Genomic DNA, 25,439 nt, shown 5'->3' with positions numbered 1-25,439 from the left:
GCACTTATCTTTGGAAGTCACATGCTCCAGGCACTCCCTACATGCATGTCCATCAGGAGCAAAACTTGTTCTATTCACAAGATACTCCCAATAGCACTGGCTGGAGTATTACAGCTTCCCATTCCTTCCTTCCTTTCTTATCCCATTGTGGCATTGATAACATTCACAATAAAACTGAAAGCAGAGTTTGGCTTGGGACCTTTCACTACTGAACTGTCTGGTGACCAGGCCCTCTGCTTTCTCCTACTGAGGTGTCTGAAGCAATCTTATTTGCTGCTTCAGGGTTTGCTGGCTGAACCAGACAAAATGTATTGTTATATTATGAGCATAGATGGATTTTTCCTAATATATAATAAAAGTCTAAGTCTTAAATCCAAAATCAGTATCATGCTGAATAAAAAATCCTAAACCACCTTACTTATTTCAGGGTGATTTTAAAAGCAGAATTTTCCTTTTTATGTGATGCTTTAAGTTATAACAGAAATACAAACTACAGTGAGAATAATAATGTTCAAGGCTACCTCTGACCCTTGCCACCCACCCCCAAGACGGGCAGTGAAGAAGAGGCATGAATCCTAGCCAAAAAGCAGAATCAGGGGCACAATAATGGCTCAGTTGGTAGGGTGTTTGACTCTTGATTTCATCTCAGATAATGATCTCAAGGTCATGGGGTCAAGCATTGTCTCAAGTTCTGTGCTCAATGTGGGATCTGCTTGGGATTCTCTCTCTCCCTCTCCTTCTGCCCCTCCCCACTCTTGCCATAAATAAATTAATTAATTAATAAAAATCTTTAAGACAAAAAATCGAAATTATAAGGTAAATTCTTGCAACTGTCAGCATCATGTGACTGCTTTCACGGTGGTAGGTGAGGTAGAGGGTCATTATGACTTCCCACAGGACTCCTGTCTTTTCTCTGGCCAACATCTCTGCCAGATTTTCTAACACTTACAAGGTGCATGGTAAACACAACTATCCATCCTGTTATTTTACTGTGCTCAGGAGTATATTTGACTTTTTGGGGGCAAATGTCAGTTGAAACTAGAGAAAGATAAAACCTTGGCTGTCCAAATTTGAAAATCCCTTGACCCTTTACAAACTTCTCTTTCAGATTTTGGAATAATCAGGGGTGCATAAGTTTGAAATTATTCCAAATTTACTGCTTTTAAATTTTTAAAATTATATATAAGATATAACTCCAAGCACATTAAAAAAAAGAAAAAAAAAAAGAATCACCAGATACTAATTACTCAATTCATGCCAATAATGTCAAAAACCTGAATGAAATGGTAAGGAAACATAATTTACCTGAACTAACAATGGCATAGAAAAAAATATCAATGGATTGATGTCTGTGAGAGAAATCAGTAAAGTGGTTAAAAAACTAACCATCTGTGGTGTTTCTAGGAAGAATTTGCTGTGGTTAAGGTTGAAAAGGTTGCTGCCTTTGTTCTCCTTAAGGACTTGGATGGATTCCAGTCTCACATTGAAGTCTTTCATCCATTTTGAGTCTATTTTTGTATGTGGTGTAAGGAAATGGTCCAGTTTCATTCTTCTGCATGTGACTGTCCAATTTTCTCAACACCATTTGTTGAAGACACAGTCTTTTTTTCATCGGACATTCTTTCCTGCTTTGTTGAAGATTAGTTGACCATAGATTTGAAGGTCCATTTCTGGGCTTTCTATTCTATTCTATTGATCTATGTGTCTGTTTCTTGTGCCACTACCATACTGTGTTGATGATTACAGCTTTATAATACAGCTTGAAGTCTGGAATTTTGATGCCACCAATGTTGATTTTTCTTTTGCAACATTCCTCTGGCTATTCAAGGTCTTTTCTGGTTCCATATAAATTTTAGGATTATTTGTTCCATTTCTATGAAAAAAAGTTGATGGCATTTACACAGGGATTGCATTAAATATGTAGATTGCTTTAGGTAGCATAGATATCTTCACAATATTTGTTCTTCCAATCCATGAGCATGGAACATTTTTCCATTTCTTTGTGTCTTCCTCAATTTCTTTCATGACTATTTTATACTTTTCTGAGTAAAGACTCTTTGCCTCTTTGGTTAGATTTTTCCTAGGTATCTTACAATTTAGGGTGAATTGTAAATGGGATCAACTCCTTATTTCTCTTTCTTCTGTCTTGTTGTTGGTGTATAGAAATGCAACTGATTTCTGTGCATTGATTTTATATACTGACATTTTACTGAATTCCTGTATGAGTTCTGGCAGTTTTGGAGTGGAGCCCTTTGGGTGCTCCCCATAAAGTATCATATCATCTGCAAAAAGTAAGAATTTGACTTCTTCTTTGCTGACTTGGATGCCTTTTATCTCTTTTTGTTGTCTGATTGCTGAAGCTAAGACTCCTAATACTATGTTGAATAGCAGTGGTGATAGTGGACAGCCCTGCCATGTTCCTGACCTTAGGGGAAACACTCTCAGTTTTTCTCCATTGAGAATGATATTTGCGGTGGGTTTTTCATAGACAGCTTTGATGATACTGAGGTATGTACCCTCTATCCCTATACTGTGAAGAGTTTTGATTAAGAAAGGATGCTGCACTTTGTCAAATGCTTTTTCAGCATCTATTAAGAGTATCATATGGTTCTTCTTCTTTCTTGTATTAATGGATTACATCACATTGATTGATTTGCAGATGCTGAACTAAAGGCAAGGGAAGCAAGGGCAAAAATGAAATATTGGGACTTCATAAAGATCAAAAGTTTTTGCACAGCAAAGGAAACAGCCAACAAAACTCAAAGACAACTGACAGAATGGGAGAAGATATTTGCAAATGACATAGCAGATAAAGGGCTACTATCCAAACTCTATAATGAATTTGTCAAATTCAACACCCAAAAAACAAATAATCTAATTAAGAAATGGGCAGAAGATATGAAAAGATATTTCCCCAAAGAAGACATCCAAATGGCCAACAGACACATGAAAAACTTCTCAACATCACTTGGCATCAGAGAAATACAAATCAAAACCACAGTGAGATACCACCTCACCAGTCAGGTTGGCTAAAATTAACAAGTCAGGAAATGACAGTTGTTGATGAGGATGTGGAGAAAGGGGAACCCTCCTACGCTGTTGGTGGGAATGCAAGCTGGTGCAGCCACTCTGGAAAATAGCTGAAAACAATCTCAAAAAGTTGAAAATAGAGCTACCCTACTACCCAGAAATCACACTACTGGGTATTTACCCTAAAGATACAAATGTAGTGGGGGGCCTGGGTGGTTCAGTGGGTTAAAGTCTCTGCCTTTAGCTCAGGTCAAGATCTCAGGGTCCTGGGATCAAGCCTTACATCGGGCTCTCTGCTCAGCGGGGAGCCTGCTTTCTCCTCTATCTCTCTGCCTGCCTCTCTGCCTACTTGTGATCTCTGTCAAATGAATAGATAAATCTTTGGGGAAAAAAAAAGATACAAATGTAGTGATCTGAAGGGGCATGTGCACCCAAATGTTTATAGTGGCAATGCCCACAATAGCCAAACTATGGAAAGAAACTAGATGTCCATCAACAGATGAATGAATAAAGAAGATGTGATATATATATATATATATATATATATATATACACAATGGAACGCTATGGAGACATCAGAAAAAAATGAAATCTTGCCATTTGCAATGATGTGGATGGAACTAGAGGATATTACGCTAAGTGAAATAAGTCAATCAGAGAAAGACAATTATCATATGATCTCTCTGATATGAGTAATTTCAGAGGCAGGACGAGGCTTCATGGTCGTAGGGAGAGAAAAATGAAATAAGGTAGGATCAAGAGGGAGACAAACCAAAAGAGACTCAATCTCAGGAAATAAACTGAGGGTTTCTGGATGGGGGGTGGATAGAATGGTTGGGTTATGGATGTTGGGGAGGGCATTGCTATGGTAAGTGCTGTGAATTGTGTAAGACTGATGAAAGACCTGGACCCCTGAAGCAGATAATATATTACAAGTTAATAAATAAATAATTAAAATCAGATAAGAAAAACTAACCATCAAGGAAACACCAACCTGAGATGCCTTTGTGGGAGAATTTCACCCAAAATGCTGCTGTACAGATGTGATTAGTAACACAGGCTTAAGTCTGGGTATTGATTTTGGCATTGACACTCTCTCAGGGTGGTGGCCATGAGAAAGCTACTTAATCTCCATGAACCTCCATCTATACAACCATAAACTGGTCCAACTATAGTATCAACCTCATAGTGTCTATGAGGAACAAAAAAATAAACATACATAATGTGTTAACAAAAATTCCAATAAAATAAAATAAACAATAAATGCTAGTGTAATTTTAGTCACAAATTTTCAAATAAAATATCACCCCAATGCTACTTAAACTGATTAGGAAAATGCATTATTTTTAAAAAACAGATTCCTAATTTTCTCCATAAAGCATTTATTCAATTATTTACATTGTCAGGTCTAACATAACTGCTAAGGATCTAGCAACGAATGTACATTCTAGTGGGACATTAGGTAATGGAAAAAAATTTTATTTTATTTTATTTTTAAAGATTTTATTTATTTATTTGACAGAGAGAGATCACAAATAGGCAGAGAGGCAGGCAGAGAGAGAGAGGAGGAAGCAGGCTCCCTGCTGAGCAGGGAGCCCGATGCGGGACTCGATCCCAGGACCCTGAGATCATGACCTGAGCCGAAGGCAGCGGCTTAACCCACTGAGCCACCCAGGCGCCCTGAAACAAAATTTTAAAAGTGAATTAGACAGCATATTAGCTGGTCAAAGTGCTACCTTAGGTGTGAAAGAAAACACTAAGTCTAACAGAGAGATGAGAAATGGCTGGGGGTAGGGATTGTTAAAGGGTGGTTTCATAAGTCTCCATTTATAAACTGATATCAAAACCTAGGAAGTTTTGCATAAAATCAGAATCATAGGCTATTTTAATTTATGAATATCAAAGCATAAATTCTACAAAAATCCCATGCAATAAAATCTTGCAATGTAGATAACCACATTAATATATTTAAGAAAATGTAGTGTCAACAGCTCAACAACTGTTGGAAAAAGCACCATTCTTGGCTTTTTGAAATAGCACCAATAACTACAAACACCAACATTTAAATACATTTGATCCAAAGATTTCACTTTTAAAAACTCACGCTTTAACAATTTCAAAAGAACTTTATTGTAGTTATTGGCTATTACAAAGCAAAATTGGGGAAAACATGACAAGGAATAGAAACATGAATTTTGCTGTATCTTCAGAAAGAAGATTTAAGCACTTTGAGTAAGCTGAGAATGATTTACATCTATACAGACTAGTATAGAAAGATCTTCAGGAGACTGAGTCATAAATGCAAAAGTTATACATGTAGACAAAAACACACATATATTTTATTACCAAAGATTACTAACTGAACAATCTTAAAACAGAGACTCTGGTGTGGGATAGGTAAAAGTTTATTCTACAATGTTTCTCACTTTGTATGGATTCAATTTTTAATATTTACTACAACCTATTATAATTTCTTTATTTAAAATTAAAATACACTAAGAATTCCATATATCATGCAAACAAAATAGAATAAAGAGAGTAGTCTACAAAACTTTCAGGATGTTAACTAGTGCAGTAAATAGAACAAAAATAAAACAGGAGTCTAAAGGGCTAGTATCCAAAATATACAAAGGACTTATAAAACCTAACACCCCTCAAAACACAAATGCCCAGTTTTAAAATAGGCAAACTACAGGAATGAACATTTCTCTAAAAAAAATACAGATATCCAGCATGAAAAGATGTTCATCATCACTTACCTTAAGGGAAATGCAAGTCAAAACTACAAATTAGATATCACCTCACAACTGTTGGAGTGGCTAAACTCAAAAACACAAGACAGTGTGGAGATTGCTCAAGAAATCAAAAATAGAACTTCCCTATGACCCTGCAATTGCATTCCTGGGTATTTACCCCAAAGATATAGATGTAGTGAAAAAAAGGGCCATCTCTACCCCAGTGTTTATAGCAGCAATGGCCACGGTCGCCAAACTGTGGAAAGAGCCAAGATGCCCTTCAACGGACGAATGGATAAGGAAGATGTGGTCCATATACACCATGGAGTATTATGCCTCCATCAGAAAGGATGAATACCCAACTTTTGTAGCAACATGGACGGGACTGGAAGAGATTATGCTGAGTGAAATCAGTCAAGCAGAGAGAGCCAATTATCCTATGGTTTCACTTATTTGTGGAGCATAACAAATAGCATGGAGGACATGGGGAGTTAGAGAGGAGAAGGGAGTTGGGGGAAATTGGAAGGGGAGGTGAATTATGAGAGACTATGGACTCTGAAAAACAATCTGAGGGGTTTGAAGTGGCGGGTGGGTGGGAGGTTGGGGGTACCAGGTGGTGGGTATTATAGAGGGCACGGATTGCATGGAACACTGGGTGTGGTGCAAAAATAATGAATATTGTTATGCTGAAAATAAATGAAAATTAAATTAAAAAACAAACCAGGCTTTAGGAGAGCCAGAAAAGAAATAATTCTAATAAAATGGAATATGAAGGCAAAAGCCTGAGGCCGCCAAAAGCCAAGAACAAGGCAGTTAACTTGAGATTCTTTCAGAACAAGAAGCAGGGACCAGATTACTTGGGCCTGGTTGGTAGGAAAGAGGTTTTAATTTCTTTCCTTATAAACCTTAGAAAGCTAAAATTAACCCTCAATAAATATTTATATGACAAAAAAAAAAAAAAAACACAAGAAACACACGTTGGCAAGGATGTAGAGAAATAGGAATACTTGTGTACTGTTGCTGAGAAAACAAACTGCTACAGCCTTTTAGGAAACACTATGGCAGTCCCTCAAACAACATAAAAATAGAATTAGCCAACAGTCTAACAATAGCACTAGAAGGCATTTACCCAAAGAATACACACTAATTAAAAAGATAAATCCATCCCGACATTTGTACCAGCTTTCTTTAAAATAGCTAGATTATGGACGCTTACAAGTGTGTGTGTCTGTGTGTGTGTGTGTGTGTGTGTATTACTCCAACATTTAAAAAAAAAATCACACAAAAAAACAGGGAAATCTTGCCATTTGCAACAACATGGATGGAACTACTGAGTATAATTCCAAACAAAATAAGTCAGTCAGAGAAAGACAAATACCATATGACTTCACTCCTATGAAATTTAAGAAACTAAATGAATGAGAAAAGGGAGAAGAGAGAGAAAGACATCAAGAAACATACTCTTAATTATTGAGAAGAAACTGATGGTTACCAGGGATTAAGGGGCGTGGGTTAAATGGGTGATGGAGATAAAGAAGTGCACTTATTGTTGTGAGCATTTGGTGATGAATGGAACTGCTGAATTACAATATTGCACACATGAAGCTAATAAAGCACTCTATGTTAAAAAAAAGGAACCCAAAGAAATATAAAAAAATAATGAGAATATAAGTAAAAAATTAAATATAACAATTAATTAAAATTAAGGTAACTATAAAAATTCATCAATATCCAACACATAGGGAGAGTAAGAGTTTACTCATGATGACCACTATGTATAGAACTGTTAAAACATGCTATTGTGTATGTGACAATAGCAAAACACTGTATATTAATTTTACCAGAATGAAAAAATTAAAAATAACAATTCATGTATAAAAAAAATAAAATAAAATAAAATTGCATTTCAAATTATTCAGTCAGACTATAAAGGCATTTTAAGTAAAATGGATCTTAACATTTGAGGTGATTGGCTCTAATGATAAACTACGATCTTGACGATGCATTTATTTGCTATTTGATATGACATTTCTCTTCCAGACTTCTTCATGGAATTTGTCATCTCAGAATTTCTCAGAGTGTAGATCAGTGAGTTCAACGTGGGGGTTATGACTGTATAAAACACAGTCAATGATTTGTCAATAGGGAAGGTCTTAGCAGGTTTTGCACCCATGAAAATACATGGGATGAAGAAGAAGACCACACAGTGATGTGGGAACCACAGTGATGTGGGAGGGCTTTCCACCTCCCTTCTGAACTAAAGTTCTTTAGAGAGTGCAGAATGACACCATAGGAGATGAGCAAGAGCACAAACACTGCAGATCAGTCCACCATTGGCCACCACTAACAGGCCAGCTGCACACATATCAGTACAAACCAGTTTCAATAAGGGGTACATGTCACAGAAAAAATGACCAATGACATTGGGGCCACAGAATGGGAGCCCATAAATAGTGCTAACCTGAATTACTGAATGCAGAAAACCTCCCACTCAGGACACTACCAGCAGCACAACATATACCCACTGCCTCATGATCACCAGATAATGCAAGGGCTTGCAGATGGCCACGTAGTAGTCATAAGCCATCACTAGCAGAAGAAAGACCCCTGAGCCACCAAAAAGATGATCTATAAAGAGCTGGGTCATACGAGATTGAAAGGATATGGTTCTTTTCCCAAAGAAAATCTCTGAAATCAGTCTGGGGGAAATAAAAGAGGAATAAATGACATCCATAAAAGGTAAGTTAGCAAGAAAAAAGTACATAGGTGAGCCCAGGGTCTTACTGACACTTACAGTTACCACAATGAGCAAATTGCCCACCACTGTGAAAATATAAAAGACTAAGAACATAACAAAAAGGATCTTCTGTTCCTTTGGATCCTAGGTAAGGTCCAAGAGGACAAAGTAAGTTACGTTGTTTGGTGGTTCCATCTAGTCTGCATAGGAGCTGACTTCTCATGTTAGAAGCAGGGTGATCTACAAAACAAGAGAGAAAACTTTTAAATGTATTTTAAGATTAATTTTTTATTGATTCATTCAATTAAAGAATGTGGCAGGAGTACCTGTTTGCTGTTGTTGTTGTTTTTTTGTTTTGTTTTGTTTTTATTTTATATTATTTTATTTCTTTTTAGTGTTCCAGAATTCATTGTTTATGCACCACACCCATTGCTCCATGCAATATGTGCCTTCCCTAATACCCGCCAATAGAAGTACCTGTTTTTGTCCGAAGTTTCATAGGGTGATTCCCAAATGAATAAGCCATGGGTTCCTACATTCAACGATAGCATACATAGTAATCACCAATGTTACAAGTGTCATTATAAAAACAGTTGCACATTGTAAAGTTCAGAGGTAGGAATATGCCAAACAAAAGCATCTGAGAAGTCTCCCCAGAGGAAGAAATGCTTCCACTGAGTTTTAAAAGAAAAAGTGGAAAGACAAGAAAAGAGGACAAGGGAATTCCATGAAAAGGTACACAGTTTATAAAGTCACAAAAGGGAAATCCTTGAGACTGATTAAAGATAACTGCCATTTTCAAACTGAGTGGCTCAAATTAGGAATGAAAGATCACCACCCTGGATTGTCTCTTCCCTCACTGAGACTTCTTTCTTGGGATCTCTGGCTGAATATCCCTCCTTTTCCTGACCAAAAATGTAGAACCTCTCCAATGTTGGGTCTCTCTCTTAATTTTCAAACTTCACATATGCAACATCTTTAACTCTGAATATCTCTAATTCAATATTAATTCAAAACTAATAAGACTAAATTTTTAATTTTTAGTAACAAACACAGGTGTTCCCCATCTAACTAAATGGTAATACCTTCCAGGTCATTACTCAGACAAGAAATATCACGATGTTTTTCATACCTTTCTTGTTTTCATGTCACATATTGGTATTTTTTTTTTTTATTTGACAGACAGAGATCACAAGTAGGCAGAGCAGCAGGCAGAGAGGGAGGGAGAAGCAGGCTCCCCACTGAGCAGAGAGCCCGATGCGGGGCTCGATCCCAGGACCCTGGGATCATGACCTGAGCCGAGGGCAGAGGCTCAATTTACTAAACCCCATTTAAAATAGTTCACAAACTTGATCATTTTCCTCCGACTATGAATTCTCCAGTCCACTAAACTAGCCTCCTGCCACATCTCTTCCCTTTCATTCTGGCCTCCATCAATTTATTCTCATAAGGCAGCTCAAATGATCTGTTTATAAGGATGATTTTAATCACTCCACTACTTACAATGCTTACAGTGGATTCCAATCACACACTCACGCCTTAATGAATCACATTTCATATTTACAGTAAGAAGAACTGTAGTCTTCATTTCATAGTTGAATAAACTGAGGCTCAGAACATCCTCTTTTTCCCAGGTCACCTATTTTTAATGGAATGGAATGGAAATCTAGGTTTCCTTTATTTCAAAGTGATTTAAATTTTATATGATTCAACTTTTTATAACTTTTGTATGATTTTATATGATTAAAAAAATACACACACTTAGAAGCCTGGTTCCCATTATTTACTGTTAGTCTTACCTTGTGATGATATGTCCACAAGTTGAAGGAAGACTTTTTACTCATTCCTGGGACTGGAATTTTTCCTTTATCCAGTATGATAAGAGAGTGCAAAAAGCTGCATTTCGACCTGATGGTATACTTTATTCCATTTGCTATCAGTCCATTTTCCTCATGGGGACATTTTATTTCATTTGGTTATCAGTCCATTTCCCCCCTGATTATTCAGGACATTGCTTTTATTTGCACTGTAGATTATATAAAAAGAATTCCATGGTCCACACAGAAAATAAGAGTTTACTACCTTTGGATAATTTATCTAAAAGACAAGTAATCTAATTTTACATAAGAAGATAGCAACCAGCCATTTCCAAGGAGATTGTTCTCTGGTAACTTCTTCCCTACTAACTTCAAAATAGAAAAATAACGTTCACGTTGTTCGTTCTCTCATTCTATCCTATTGGTATGACCACACCAGTTGAGTTCAAAATTTGAGAAGAGATGTTCTTGTGCTTTTTTGGGAGGTGTGCTTTCAGCCTAGCAAAAACCTCCTAAAAATTTATCAGCTTATTCCTTAAGAGGGTAACATCGTCTTCCCAATAGGGAAAGAGGTCATGAGACATTTCATCCCATCTGACCACATACGTCATTAAGTCAGAGTTGGAAAGTGTCCAAGACTGATTCTTGCTTAAATTCACTAGAAATTTCCACAGATGTTTTAAAAAATATCTATACATAATAGTACTATTAGACCAAATCACATAATTAAGGTCTAATGGATGTCGCATGAAGAAAAAAATAGGTTTGGAACAATTATGATACTATTGCCAGGCATGAAAAAAATACCAACCAAATCATTTTACTACAATGAAGATTAATTTATCATGCATTTCCCCACTTGTCATAGCAAGGTCTCCTTTCATTTTACTAACACTCATTTTATTATCAGTCTTAAAGTGTGAATAGATATACTAAATACTTATTTACTAATATAGATGTAATAAGTATTAAATTATTAATTATTGTTTTTATATTAGAGCACATATTTAATGCCAGGAACCATGCTATGAGTGCTGACACAATAATTAATAAACAGGGGATAAAACACATGTAAAGACCTTCCTGCATGGATTTTATTTCTCATATAGTCACAGAAAAAATAAGAGAACAATTGAATAAAATAAGTATAGTCTTCCTCAGATGACTACTAAGAACTAACCTAATTAGTAGAAATTAGGTTAGTAGAATTAGTAAAAATACATGGCCAAGTATATTATTTGTCCTAAAAATATTAAAAATAAAACTCAGTAAAGTTAGGAAACTACAGAGTCCTTTATTTAGAGTATTAGGATACTATTCATGTCCCTGGACATTAACCTTCTCTTTGCCTATTAATACAAATGCTGGAATTTAATTTCCTGAAAGACCATGACTGAGTAATCTCTCAGGTAGTACAAATTATTACCTGTTCAGTCTTTCAAAATGTATCCCTAGTAGTGCAATTTCTGGGTCATAGAGTAGCTCTATTTTTAATTTTTTGAGGAAACTCCATACTGTTTTCCAGAGTGCCTGTACCAGCTTGCATTGCCATCAACTTGATAAGTGGATTCCTTTTTCTCCATATCCTCATTAATGTTTGTTGTTTCTGACGTGTGCTACTAAGTATTTACCCAAAGGACACAAACATAGTCATCCAAAAGGGCACATACACCACAACATTTATAGCAGCAATTTCCACTGTAGCCAAAATATGGAAAAATCCCAGATTTCCATTAATAGATGAATAGCTACAGAAGATGTGGTATATAAATAAATGGAATATTATGCAGCCATCAAAAATGAAATCTTGCTATTTGCCATGATGTAGATGGAACTAGAGGGTATTATGCTAAGCAAAATAAGACAGTCAGAAAAAGATAATTACCATATGATTCCACTCATATGTTGAATGTAAGAAACAAAACAGAAGATCATAGGAAAAAGGAAGGAAAAATAAGATAAGATAAAATCAGAGACAGAGACAAACCATAAGAGACTGTTAACTATAAGAAACAAACTGAGGTGGGTGCCTGGGTGGCTCAGTGAGTTAAGCCTCTGCCTTCAGCTCAGGTCATGATCTCAAGGTCCTGGGATCAAACCCCGCATTGGGTTCTCTGCTCAGCAGGGAACCTGCTTTGCCCTCTCTCTCTCTCTGCCTGTGTCTGCCTACTTGTGTTCTCCCTCTCTGCCAAATAAATAAATAAAATCTTAAAAAAAAAAAACCCTAGGGTTGCTGGAGGGGAAATGGGTGGGGGATGGGGTAACTGGGTCTTGGGCATTAAGGAGGGTACCTGATGTAATGAGCACTGGGTATTATACGCAACGATGAACCACTGAACTCCACCTTGGAAACTAAGAATGCACTATATGTTAATTAATTGAGTTCAAATAAATAACAAAAATAAAAATTAAATTAAATAGAAAACATATCCCCAAGCCCTCTTCCTACCCAATGGAAGGGATGTTCTACTTTTCCCCAGCATCGTCCCAGAAAATTGGACCATTTGACATGTTTGTGCAAGCAATGAGGGATGTCTATACACAGGAAAACTATCAAGGAAACATCTAGGGGATGAACAGAACCTCCAACCTGGGAAGACATTTGAATTCTCAGCAATCTCTCAGGCCATTGTATCAGGAAAATAAACCTTCCAGTTATATGTGCAGACATAGCCTATGGCTTTCCACATCACTACTGGTTTCATTGAAAGAGAATGTAAGGCCATTACAGATTAGCTTATTAGAATATTTGGAACAAATTCAAAATTAAACTGTTCTGAACAGTATTCTCCCCTAGAACAATGACTAGAGAAAAAAAGACTATGTTCTTGCCAAGAAAAAGTGACAGACACCCAAATATGTGTCCTAGCACCCTTAGACCAAGTCACATTATTAAGGTCTAAAGGATGTAACATGAAGGGAAAAAATAGGTTTGGATCAATTATGATTTAGTTGTCAGTCAAGAATGAAATACCACCCAAAGCATTTTAGTTAAGTGACAATTGAATCATCATGTATTTCCCCACTTGCCATAACAAGTTTTCCTTTTGTTTCATTTAACATTCATTTTATTATCGACCTTGAAGTGTGAATAGATATATTAAATAATTATTTACCAATATATATGTAATAATTATTCAATTATTAATTATTTTTTTATATTAGAGAACATATTTAATGTCAAGAACCATACAGTGACTAAGAACACAATAGCTAAGAAAATGGGGGGAAAATCGCATGAAAGATCCTTCCCATATGGACCTTATTTTTCATAGAGTCAACAATAAATATAAGGACAATTGTAGAAAGTAAGAATAGTTTCTTCAGATGACTATGTAAAAACTAGACTAATTCATAGAAATTAACTTGGCCAAGCCTATTATTTGCCCTACTTTTTTTTTTTAATCTCAAATTAGTTATTTCAATGTATCTCTCCTTGGTCCATACAATTAAGCACCCAAAAAGTCTTTTACTTATATCATTAGGATAGCATCCATGTCCCTGGACATTGTCCTAATTAGATAATTGCTGGAATTTAACTTCTGGGAAAATCAATGACTGAACAATCTCTCAGATAGTAGGAGACATTTTTACCTGTTCAGTCATTCAAAATGTATCCCTAAGGCCACTTCTTCTCTAATAGAAGGCACGTTTCTACCTTTCCCCAGCTTCACCTCAGTGAATTGGGTGTCTGCAGATGTTTGCACAAGCAATGAGGGATGTCTATGCACAAGAAAATATATGAAGGAAATATTTAGAGGTTTAAGAGAAACTCCAGCCTGGGCAGACATTTGAATTTTCAGAAATATCTTGGACCATTGAATCAGGAAAATAATCCTTTCATTTATATGTGCAGACACAGCCTATGGCTTTCCACATCATAACTGGTTTTCAATGAAAGAAATTGCAAGACCATTACAGATTAGATTAGAATATTTGGAATAGATTCAAATAAAGTATCCTTCTCTGTACAGTGTTCTCCCCTAGAACAATGACTAAAGAAAAAAAGACTAGTCTCTTGTCAAGAAAGAGTGGCAGAAACCCAAATATGTGAGAAATCTCTAATCTGAACAGAAAAAAAATGTTAAATTATAAACTGAGTTTCTTATGGCAAAACAATTTAAGTAAGGCAAATGACATTGAAGCCACAGTAAAGGGAAAACCAGTCTGTTTCACCTATCAATCATGTCCTCAGCCAAGGAAGTCCTATCTCTAGCTGTTAGCATTACTATAAAGAGTCCCTGAAGTTCAGAGGCAGAAGGCCTTAGGATGAGGGAAGTTACTGAGGCTGAATTTGCAATTCACAAAAAGATACATAGTCACAGTTCTGTAGTTCTGTGTTGGAATGGATGCAGTTGAAGGTAGGATGTGCGGAGAGGTGAATCCAAGGCGATATTTGGGAAGATAGACTGCATTGGGGGAAGGAGACTCTGTGAGTCAGCTGCCAGCAAGAGATGAAGCAATGGAGCACAAAATTGGAACTTTTACAAGTCTGCACCACCGAGGTATGCCATTCTAGTGGCTAAGCATGGGATGGAATCCTCTCTAGGACAGTGTGGTCTCATGACCCTCAGGGTCACAGAAAAACTGGGGGTGCCTGAGAGCGGCGGAGCTCCCAAGTTTTGGAGTGCAGAAGCTGACTGCAAAGATGGAGCCTAGGAGTGGGTTCGCAGCTTGGGGCTGCCATACACCATGATGTACAGCACAGTTGGACCACTACTCTTTGAGCAGAGACCCAAACACCAGGCAACCCAGGGGGCCCCCCTTCCTCACCCAGAGGAATGGCACAGAAGTGCACTGCAGGAATCTGCTGTGTTTGGAGACTCCAAATGGGGTCATGTGCCAGAGATAGAAATGCTCGGTTATAGGCCAGATGAGCACGGATTGCAGCTGGAGACCAGAGAGAAAGGAGGGATTAACTGCTTTTCTCTGCAGGCTAACTGAGAAGTAATGCATCCCAGTTCTTGGTGCCTTCAGGGCCAGAGATTGGGAGGATGCCATTTTCATTCCTGTTACCCAAAGCTGTACAGAAAGCTTGCAGGGAACAATAGCTACAGAGAGCAAATCTGAGAAGAAGACAACACTTAGCGTGGTCCCTGGAGAGACTTGAGAATCACTGCAACAGGCTGCTCATCCATAAGATTAACAAGAACATCCAGCCAAGACCAACTTTACTGATCAATGAGAACTGCTAAACTCCAGAAATATACTGTAGGGGAATATAGCACATGGAATTCATGACTTTTTTCTTATAATTCTTAAGCCTTTCAAAGTAGATTTTCTTAACTTTATTTTTTTCTGTTTCTATTTTTTTCTTTAATTTTTCTTCTTTCCTATTTTAACCAACATCTTATCAATTCCTTTTCTGAAATCTTTTTTTTAATTTTCATTTTTATACTCATATTCTATCCTTTCATTGTATTTAAACTTATGTTTTATATATAACTATATAAGCATAGATTTAGACTTATATTTATATAAAACATAAAAATAGAAGTATATATTTTTATATAAAAGTTTCTTTTTTTCTTTCTTTAAAACACCGTTTCTTTTAACAGACCAAAGTATACCCCAAATCTACTGTATGGTTTTCTTCTAGTCTCCAACCTGATCATATTCTCTCTTTCTTTCTTTTTTAATTTGTTTTCCTTCTTTTTCAACAAACTTCTTAACTCATCAATTCCTTCTTTAAAATATTTTGTAAATTTTCATCTTTATAGTCATATTTGATCCCTTTATCATATTTACCCTTATTTTTGTACATACATACAAAGTTTCTATCTTTAAAATTTTGGGAGGCAGTTATTTCTAACAGACCAAGATACACCCAAAATCTAGTGTGTGGCTCTGTTCTATTCACTAGTCTGATCATATTTATTTTTTCCTTTTTTTTTCCCACAATTGCAGGGCTCTTCTGATTGGTGTACTGTATATTTTTCTTGGGTCATTCTTACTCTTAGCATTTTGTTCTCTCACTCATCTATTCTTCTCTGGACAAAATGATGAAATGGAAAACTTCACCTCAAAAAAAACAAAAAAAACAAGAGGCTGAGAAAAAGAGAGATAAACAACTACTGGGTCACTACAGGAGAATTCAAGAGAGAAGAAAATACTATAAGACAAAACAATATTAGAATCGCTGGGATCCCAGAAGAAGAAGAGAGACAGAGGCAGAAGGTATAATGGAGCAAATTATAACAGAGGACTTCCTTAATTTCAGGAAGAAAGTGGGCATCAAAATCCAGGAGGCACAGAGAACATTCCTCAAAATCAATAAAAATAGGTCAGCACATCTTCTAATAGTAAAACTTACAACTTTCAGTGACAAAGAGAAAATCCTGAAAACAGCTCAGGACAAGAGGTCTGTAAAATACAACAGTAGTAATACTAGATTGGCAGCAGATCCATCCACAGAGACCTGGCAGATCAGAAAGGACTGGTATGATATATTTAGAGCACTAAATAAGAAAAATATGCAGCTGTCATTGAAATTAGACGGAGAGATAAAAAGCTTCCAAGACAAAAAATTAATAAAATAATTTGTAAATACCAAACTAGCCCTACAGGAAATATTGAAAGGGGTTCTCTAAGCAAAGGGACAGCCTAAAAGTAACATAGACCAGAAAGAACAGAGACAATATACAGTAACAGTCACCTTACTGGAAACACAATGACACTAAATTCATAAATCCATATCTTTCAATAGTTACTTTGTATGTAAATGGACTAAACACCTCAATTAAAACCAAGATGCCCTTCAACAGACGAATGGATAAGGAAGATGTGGTCCATATACACCATGGAGTATTGTGCCTCCATCAGAAAGGACAAATACCCAACTTTTGTAGCAACATGGACAGGACTAGAAGAGATTATACTGAGTGAAATCAGTCAAGCAGAGAGAGTCAATTATCATATGGTTTCACTTATTTGTGGAACATAACAAATAGCATGGAGGACATGGGGAGATAGAGAGGAGAAGGGAGTTGGGAAATTGGAAGGGGAGGTGAACCATGAGAGACTATGGACTCTGAAAAACAATCTGAGAGTTTTGAAGGGGCGGGGGTTGGGAGGTCGGGGGTACCAGGTGGTGGGTATTATAGAGGGCACGGATTGCATGGAGCACTGGGTGTGGTGCAAAAATAATGAATATCGTTATGCTGAAAATAAATAAAAAATAAATTTTAAAAAAAGACACAGGGTATCAGAATGGATTAAAAAAACGAAACAAACAAACAAACAAACAGAAACAAACAAACAAGACCTATTGATATGCTGTCTGCAAGAAACTCATTTCAGACCCAAAGATACCTTTAGATTTTAAGTGAGGCAGTGGAAAACAATTTACCATGCTAATGGACATCAAAAGAAAGCTGAGGTGACAATCCTTATATCAGCTAAATTAGATTTTAAAATAAAGACTATAATAAAAGATGAGGAAGGACACTATATCATACTTAAAGCATCTGTACAACAAGAATACCTAAGAATTTTAAATATCTATGCTCCAATATGGGATCAGCCAATTATATAAACCAGCTAATAACCAAATCAAAGAAACAGATCAACAATAATACAATAAGAGTAGGGGACTTTAAAACACCCCTCACTGAAATGGACAGATCATCTAAAAAAAAAAAAAAATCAACAAGGAAATAAAGGTTTTAAATGACACACTGGACCAGAGGGACATATATATTCAGAACATCCCATCCCAAAACAACAGAATACACATTCTTCTCTACTGCACTTGGAACATTCTCCAGAATAGATCACACCCTGGGTCACAAATAAGGTTTTAACCAGTACCAAAGGATGGGTTCATTCCCTGCATAGTTTCAGACCACAATGTTTTGAATCTAGTATTCAGTCACAAGAGGAATGTTGGAAAAAACTCAAATACATGGAAGCTAAAGAGCATCCTATTAAGGAATGGGTCAACCAGGAAATTAAAGAAGAATTTAAAAAATTCATGGGAACAAATGAAAATGAAAGCACAACTGTTCAAAATCTTTGGAATGCAGCAAAGGTGGTCCTCAGAGAAAAGTATATAGCAATACAAACCTTTCTCAAGAAACAAGAAAGGTCTCAAGTACACAACCTAGCCTTATACCTATTTTAGTATATGTGCTGCCGAAGCGAGCACCCTAGCCTTATACCTAAAGTATAAGAGAAAGAGAAAGAACAGAAAAGAAAGTCTAAACCCAGCAGTAGAAGAGAAATAGGAAAGATCACAGCAGATCTCTGATCTCTGCGCATAATATGTTCTTACAACTGTATTTTAGGTGTTGCTTGTGATTACTCCTCTTTCATTTGTGGTTTTATTTATTTGGGTCCTTTCTTTCTCCTTGATAATTCTGACCAGGGGGTTATCGATCTTATTAATTCTTTCAAAGAACCAGCTCCTACTTCTGTTGATCTGTTCTACTGTTCTTTTGGTTTCTATTTCCCAGAAGGTTGCCCCAGAGCAGAAGGTTAGAGGGTTGCCCTTTCTCCACATCCTTGTCAACAAGTACTGGTCCCTGTCTAGTTAATTTTAGCCATTTTGACTGATGTAAGATGGTATCTCATTGTGGTTTTAATTTGCATTTCCCTTATGATTAGTAATGTTGAGCAACTTTCCATGTACTTCTTGGCCATTTGTATGTCTTCTTTGGAAAATGTCTATTTAGGCCCATTGCTTATTTTTTAATCAACTTTTGTTTTGATTTGCATTAGCTATTTAGTTGTATAAATTCCTCATACATTTTGAATATTAACCCCTTATGAGGTATATGACTTGCAAATATTTTCTCTCATTCCACAGGTTGCCTTTTCCTTTGGTGCCACAGTAGTTTGGATTTAGAACTTGAAATCCTGAACTTCAAGATCATGTCAGGATGGGATGAGATCTTCACTGGCCTAATTCCTTTTGTGTCATCCTTCTGGGAGCCCTGAACTGCCATTTTACAAGTCTGACTTACTCACCGGAGAGATAGGTTACATGGAGAAGGAGCCAGAAGATTCCAACCTTCTAGCCATCTCTGCCAAGGCACAGCTCACATGAGTAAAGTCATACAAACACTGCCTAAAAACCTCTAATCACCTGAATACTAGAGAGGAACCTCAGTCACGTCACGTGGAACAGAATAACAGAATGGTTCAGTCAATCCCTCCCAAAATTCATATGTAGTTAGACAAAGACTTGTGTATGGCAAGATATAGTCCTGTATATAGTCAGATACACTGTGTGTGATCATATCAAATACTTATATATACACATAAGCATTCATATGGGGAGTCAGATACTTATCCATATGTTGTTGGTAACAGACTTCTCTATGTTCACATATAGACACATATATGAAATTGGCTATATACCTACAGATCATTGAACAATGTACCTATATATAACCTGTGATTATACAGAGCTACATGAAGTCAGACAGAGATCTCTGTGGTTGAATACCTACTTGTGTCTTGTCAAATGTAGGCCTATGAAGTTTTGCATGCAAACATACAAAGATGCCTTTGAGTATTGTGCTATAATTCATGCCAGCAAAAGACACTGAGCCCTTTCTGATCAGCTAATTGGAAATGTGGACAAGCTGAGGGTTATGGAAGGGAAGTTCAGTGGGGGGATGTGGTAACTGGGTGATGGGCATTAAGGAGGGCATGTGATGTGAAGAGCACTGAGTATTATATGCAACTGATAAATACATCTGAAACTAATGATGTACTATATTTTCACTAATTAAATTTAAATTTAAAAAAAGAAAATGTGAATTAAATGCAAATAATGCATACTACTTTTTAATTAATAAAACCAAAAGTCAAGATTTATGTACATTCTATGGAAATGATTACAAAATTTACTGAGACATCAATCAAGCCTTCACAATATATGTCTCATTCTGTATGGGAAAACAAGATATGAAACATGCCATTTTCCTCAAAATCAATGCGGAAGGTCATGAAATTCTAAGTATAGATTTATGAGAAGGTTTCAAACTTCACAAAATAATCTTAAGGTTTATCAGGAAAAATAAATATTTAGAAATTGCAAGAGACTTGAAAGGTTGAGTAGTTAAGAGAGATTAGTCCTACAAGGTATAATACACCTTAAAATCCTTGACTACTGACATAGAATGTTAGTGGTAGGGAAATACACCAAAGGAAAAGGAGGAGGAAGGAGGAGGGAGCAGCACAGGAGGAGGGGAAATGGACCACAAATCCAATACACTAATTGTATAAAATTTAACATATTAAATAGAAAATTTTAAATTATTGCTAAAATTAATAACCTTGGAAGATTATTTTTTCTTATTTAAGGAAAACAGGCTTAGATTTGTCCTTATTACAAAGAAAAGTAAATCCTTGATCATGTAAATGGAAAACTTTTTTGAGAGTTATTTTTATTTTTTAAGAAGATGATGAAATTTATAAATTCACCAAAAAAAAGTAAATGAAATTTTCCAAGAGTGATGGGATAGAAGAAATCAAAAGAATATGGGAACATAATTATAGAAAAACACCCATAATTAAAACATAAATAAGTTAAATGTTTTGAGCAAATATCAAAGAAGACTATTGTAGCAAATGTACATATTTAATGTAGAAAGAGTTCATAAAAATTCATCAGTAAAAACTCTTCAAGAGATCAAGAATTCAAGAATGCAAGTAACGGACAAAGTTGATGGAGTGGATTGTATGTCACACATTGTGAAAATACAGAGTATAAAGAAGGTTAAGTAACTTCTCGTAGCTTAAAGGAACTTATAGAATAATTAACACAAACAATTAATCAAGATTTTTATCTCATCACTTGAAATAATGGTACAGATTTGGAAACTAACTAAATGTCTAAGTCCATTTGGGCCACTTTAACAGAATACCACAGACTGGCTTCAACAAAAGTCATTTATTTCTCACAGTTATGGGGTCTGGGAAGTCCAACATCAAGACACTTGCAGATTCCATATCTGGTGAGAGCTTGCATCCTAATTCATAGATAACTGTCTTTGCTGTGTCATTGTATTGCAGAAAAAGTAAGTGGGATCTATGGTCTCCCTCTCTCTCTCTCTCTCTCTCTTTTAGGTAATTTATGTTGCTTTTGTTTAGAATAAGAATGTTTCATACAGTTCTTTTTTTTTTCCAATTTATTTATTTTCAGAAAAACAGTATTCATTATTTTTTCACCACACCCAGTGCTCCATGCAAGCTGTGCCCTCTATAATACCCACCACCTGGTACCCCAACCTCCCACCCCCCCGCCACTTCAAACCCCTCAGACTGTTTTTCAGAGTCCATAGTCTCGGGGAGATGAATCATACAGTTCTTTAACAGTGAATTTGTTTTATCATTCATAGTATATGCTTATGTTGAAATTACTATAGATTTTCTCTCTCTTTTTTTAAATTTTATTTCTTTTCAGTGTTCCAGAATTCATTGTTTATGCATTACACCCAGTGCTTCATGCAATATGTGCCCTCCATAGTACCCACCACCAGGCTGACCCAACTCCCCATCCCCCTCCCCTCCAAAACCCTCAGTTTGTTTCTCAGAGTCCACAGTCTCTCATGTTCATCTCCCCCTCCAATTTCCCCCAACTCCCTTCTCCTTTCCTCCCAATGTTCTCCGTCTTATTCCTTATGCTCCACAAGTAAGTGAAACCATATGATAATTGACTCTCTCTGCTCGACTTATTTCACTTGGCATAATCTCTTCCAGTCCTGTCCATGTTGATAGAAAAGTTAGGTATTCATCCTTTCTGATGGAGGCATAATATTCCATAGTATATTTGGACCATATCTTCTTTATCCATTCATCTGATGTCACAGTTTTGTGACTGTGACCATTAATACCTATGAACACTGGGGTACAGATGGCCCTTCTCTTCACTACATCTGTATCTTTGGGGTAAATACCCAGTAGTGCAATTGCAGAGTCAGAGGGTAGCTCTATTTTTAGTTTTTTTGAGGAATCTCCACACTGTTTTCCAAAGCGGCTATACCAACTTTCATTCCAACCAACAGTGTAAGAGTGTTCCCCTTTCTCCACATCCTCTCCAACACTTGTTGTTTACTGCCTTGTAAACAACACATGTCTTGTTGCTTTGTTTTGTTGACTAGTGTCTCATTTTAAAAGAGAGAGTAGTCACATTCAGAAGAGCTCTACCTTCATGACCGAATCAGCTCCCAAACACCCCACCTCCAAATATCATGTATCATAAAGAATTTAATGAATTTAATGCATTTTGGAGGGAACACAAATATTCAGTCTATAGTGACATCCAAAAGTAGTTGACCTAATGATATAACTTCTGTTTACTATTATTTAATGATAATGTCTTATTCGGGAAGACTTTGAGATGACATAAGAAATTTCCATAATTATTTTCATAATAATTGATATAAGTTGGGATATAAAGTTTCTCATACACTGAGACTTACCAGTAAAAAGACTCTATTCCCCATAGCCAGGGCACCCCATGAATCCAGACTAATTAAGGGAGGCAGAAACATGAGTTTCTTTGATCAAATCTTCCTATACTATTGGAGTCAAATAACATTTTCTTTCAAATTTCATTCAGAGAGAGAGAGACTTATGAAAGAGATCTCTATTGAAGAAATCAATATATAGCGGGGCACCTGGGTGGCTCAGTGAGTTAAGCCTCTGCCTTCGGCTCAGGTCATGATCCCAGGGTCCACATCGGGCTCTTTGCTCCCCTGGGAGGGTGCTTCCTCCCCTCTCTCTGCCTGCCTCTCTGCCTAATTGTCTCTATCAGCTCTACAGAGCTCTATCTGTCAAATAAATAAATAAAGTCTTTAAACAAACAAACAAAAAAGTAATCAATACATATCATGACCTCTTCATTAATTAATAATCTACATTCCTTTAAGAGGAGAGGTAAAAGTGGTATGCCATATTGTCAACATCTTTCTTACAAATGATATCACCCAAAATATCTGGTGTCAGGTTGTGTATTGCATATTTGAAGCTCATGAAGTATGGATTATGTTAATTCCATATATGAAATTAAGGTCCAAGTTCCCTAAAGAAGGCTATGAAACACTATAAACAACATAAGAGATGGAGATACTGAAAAATGGCAGAAATATTATCAAATATTCTAAATTATAAGGGAAGATTAATGGACCATCTCAATAAAAATATAACACAAAACAAAGGTGCTCCCAATGAGGAAATAATAGGATTCCCCAATTAGAAAAATAAGTAAATCTTACTTATCATATCCAGGTCTTTGGTTCAGATATTTTTCTTGCCTTAACTTATTTATCAATAATATTATAACTTGGAAGCAGAATTCCTTTTCAATCCTATTAGCTAAGAAATATGAACAAAATTAAATACTTAAAATTATTGCAGTTACAAAAATAAGATATATACTTCAAGTATTAAGTGTGAGTTGTCTTTGTATGGGAGGAGTGCACCAAGTATTTATGCCCCATTTCTGAAAATCTTTCTCTGAAATATATAAGCACTATTAATTCTGAAAAAGAACAATTGGGCAAAAGAGAAGCATGTGAAAATTGTCCAGTAATGAAAATAAAGGTACAGTATTTATTATAGCAAAATTCATCACATAGAACACAAACCTATAGTTTCAATAGAAACATTTTATGCCCAAAAGCTACAGACCTACTTTCCTAACAATTTATGAAAGTCTTAGAAATCTTTTTTGATCACTGTAAATATTTACACCTTAAATGTTTTCATCATACACAAGTTCATTAAACCTGAAGAGAAATTCATTACAAATAAATAATCCTTTCCTAAATGGAATAACTCTTCATTGAAAAAAGGTGAAAATTTCTCTTCAGCATCATTTTCTTCTTCGGGTCCACAGCTTTTTCATGGCATTTTTCATCTCTCCATTTCTCAGAGTATAGATCAGAGGGTTTAACATAGGGGTGATAACTGTGTAAAATACAGCCAAGGATTTATCAATAGATAAAGTAGAAGGAGGTCTCACATATGTAAAAATGCAAGGGACAAAGAAGAGGACCACCACTGTAATGTGAGAACCACAAGTGGATAAGGCTTTGCGCCTCCCTTCCTGACTAAGAGTCTTCAGAGAGTGCAGAATGACCCCATAGGAAATGATTAAGATTGTGAAGATGACCACACAGATTGCCCCATTATTGGCAACTACAGTGAGACCAATAACATAGGTGTCAGTGCAGGCAAGTTTTAATAATGGATACATGTCACAGATAAAGTGGTCGATGACATTGGGACCACAGAAGGGAAGGTTGTAAGCAAAGAGAAGTTGAACAATAGCATGCAGAAAACCTCCAACCCAGGCCAACAGCAGCAACAGAAAACACACCCGTTGATTCATGATTGTCAAGTAATGCAAAGGTTTGCAGATGGCCACATAGCGGTCATAGGCCATGGCCACCAGGAGCAAAATCTCAGCACCACCAAATAAGTGCTCTATAAAAAGCTGGGACATGCAAGCTTGTAAGGAAATGGTTTTCTTCTCATAGAGTAAGTCTATAATCATATTTGGAGTAATTGTAGTAGAATAAACAGCATCCATAAAAGATAAGTAACCAAGGAAGAAGTACATAGGGGTATCCAGGGATGGGCTGACCGCCACAGTCACCACAATGAGTAGGTTGTCCACCATCGTCACAATGTAGATGATCAGGAACACAACAAATAGTATTTTCTGACCTTGGAGGCTCTGGGTGAGCCCCAAGAGGACAAACTCAGTCACATTGTTCCTGTGTTCCATATGTTCTTTTGAATCTCCTTTTCTTACAGTTCAAGAGAAAATTAGCTATAAATATAATGCTTATGGTGAATTCCTGAAATCTAACACAATCTGTTTATTCATTTACCTACTAGACATTATAGTTTCTTATGTTTAGTACTCTCAGAAATTACAAGAATACAAGATGAATGAAAACATTCTCCCTAACCTCACTCAGACAGATATAAGTCACTAAAGACATTGTGGGAAAAGGACAAAGTAATAAATAATGGAGGGGCACAACCAACTTTCCAACTGGAAGGTAGTAAGATTGTACATGTAGTGAATTCTTCATATACAAAATTTTAAAAGCATTGTTTTAATGAAAAACTTCAGCAAGATTTGTATTTACATCCCAG

The 25,439-nt window shown here is 36.3% G+C and overlaps 1 protein-coding gene and 1 pseudogene across 1 annotated transcript; both read right to left on the bottom strand.

Moving 5' to 3' along the window:
• Positions 1–7,771: 7,771 nt before the first annotated feature.
• Positions 7,772–8,697, bottom strand: LOC122914357 (annotated as a pseudogene).
• A 15,447-nt stretch (positions 8,698–24,144) lies between these two features.
• On the bottom strand, positions 24,145–25,062 carry LOC122914356 (olfactory receptor 4A15-like). The gene has a single exon (XM_044260981.1). It carries the CDS (start codon positions 25,060–25,062, stop codon positions 24,145–24,147), a length of 918 nt encoding a protein of 305 aa, XP_044116916.1.
• Positions 25,063–25,439: the final 377 nt, after the last annotated feature.

The sequence above is a fragment of the Neovison vison genome, chromosome 7 (genome assembly GCF_020171115.1).
Source record: "Neovison vison isolate M4711 chromosome 7, ASM_NN_V1, whole genome shotgun sequence".
In the NCBI taxonomy this organism is placed as follows: Eukaryota; Metazoa; Chordata; class Mammalia; order Carnivora; family Mustelidae; genus Neogale; species Neogale vison.
Note: the sequence above shows the minus strand (reverse complement) of the source record. Positions and strands in the feature narration are given on the sequence as shown.

Coding starts and splice junctions, on each gene's coding strand:
- LOC122914356 (XM_044260981.1), bottom strand. CDS start 25,062: ATGGAACACAGGAACAATGTGACTGAGTTTGTCCTCTTGGGGCTCACC.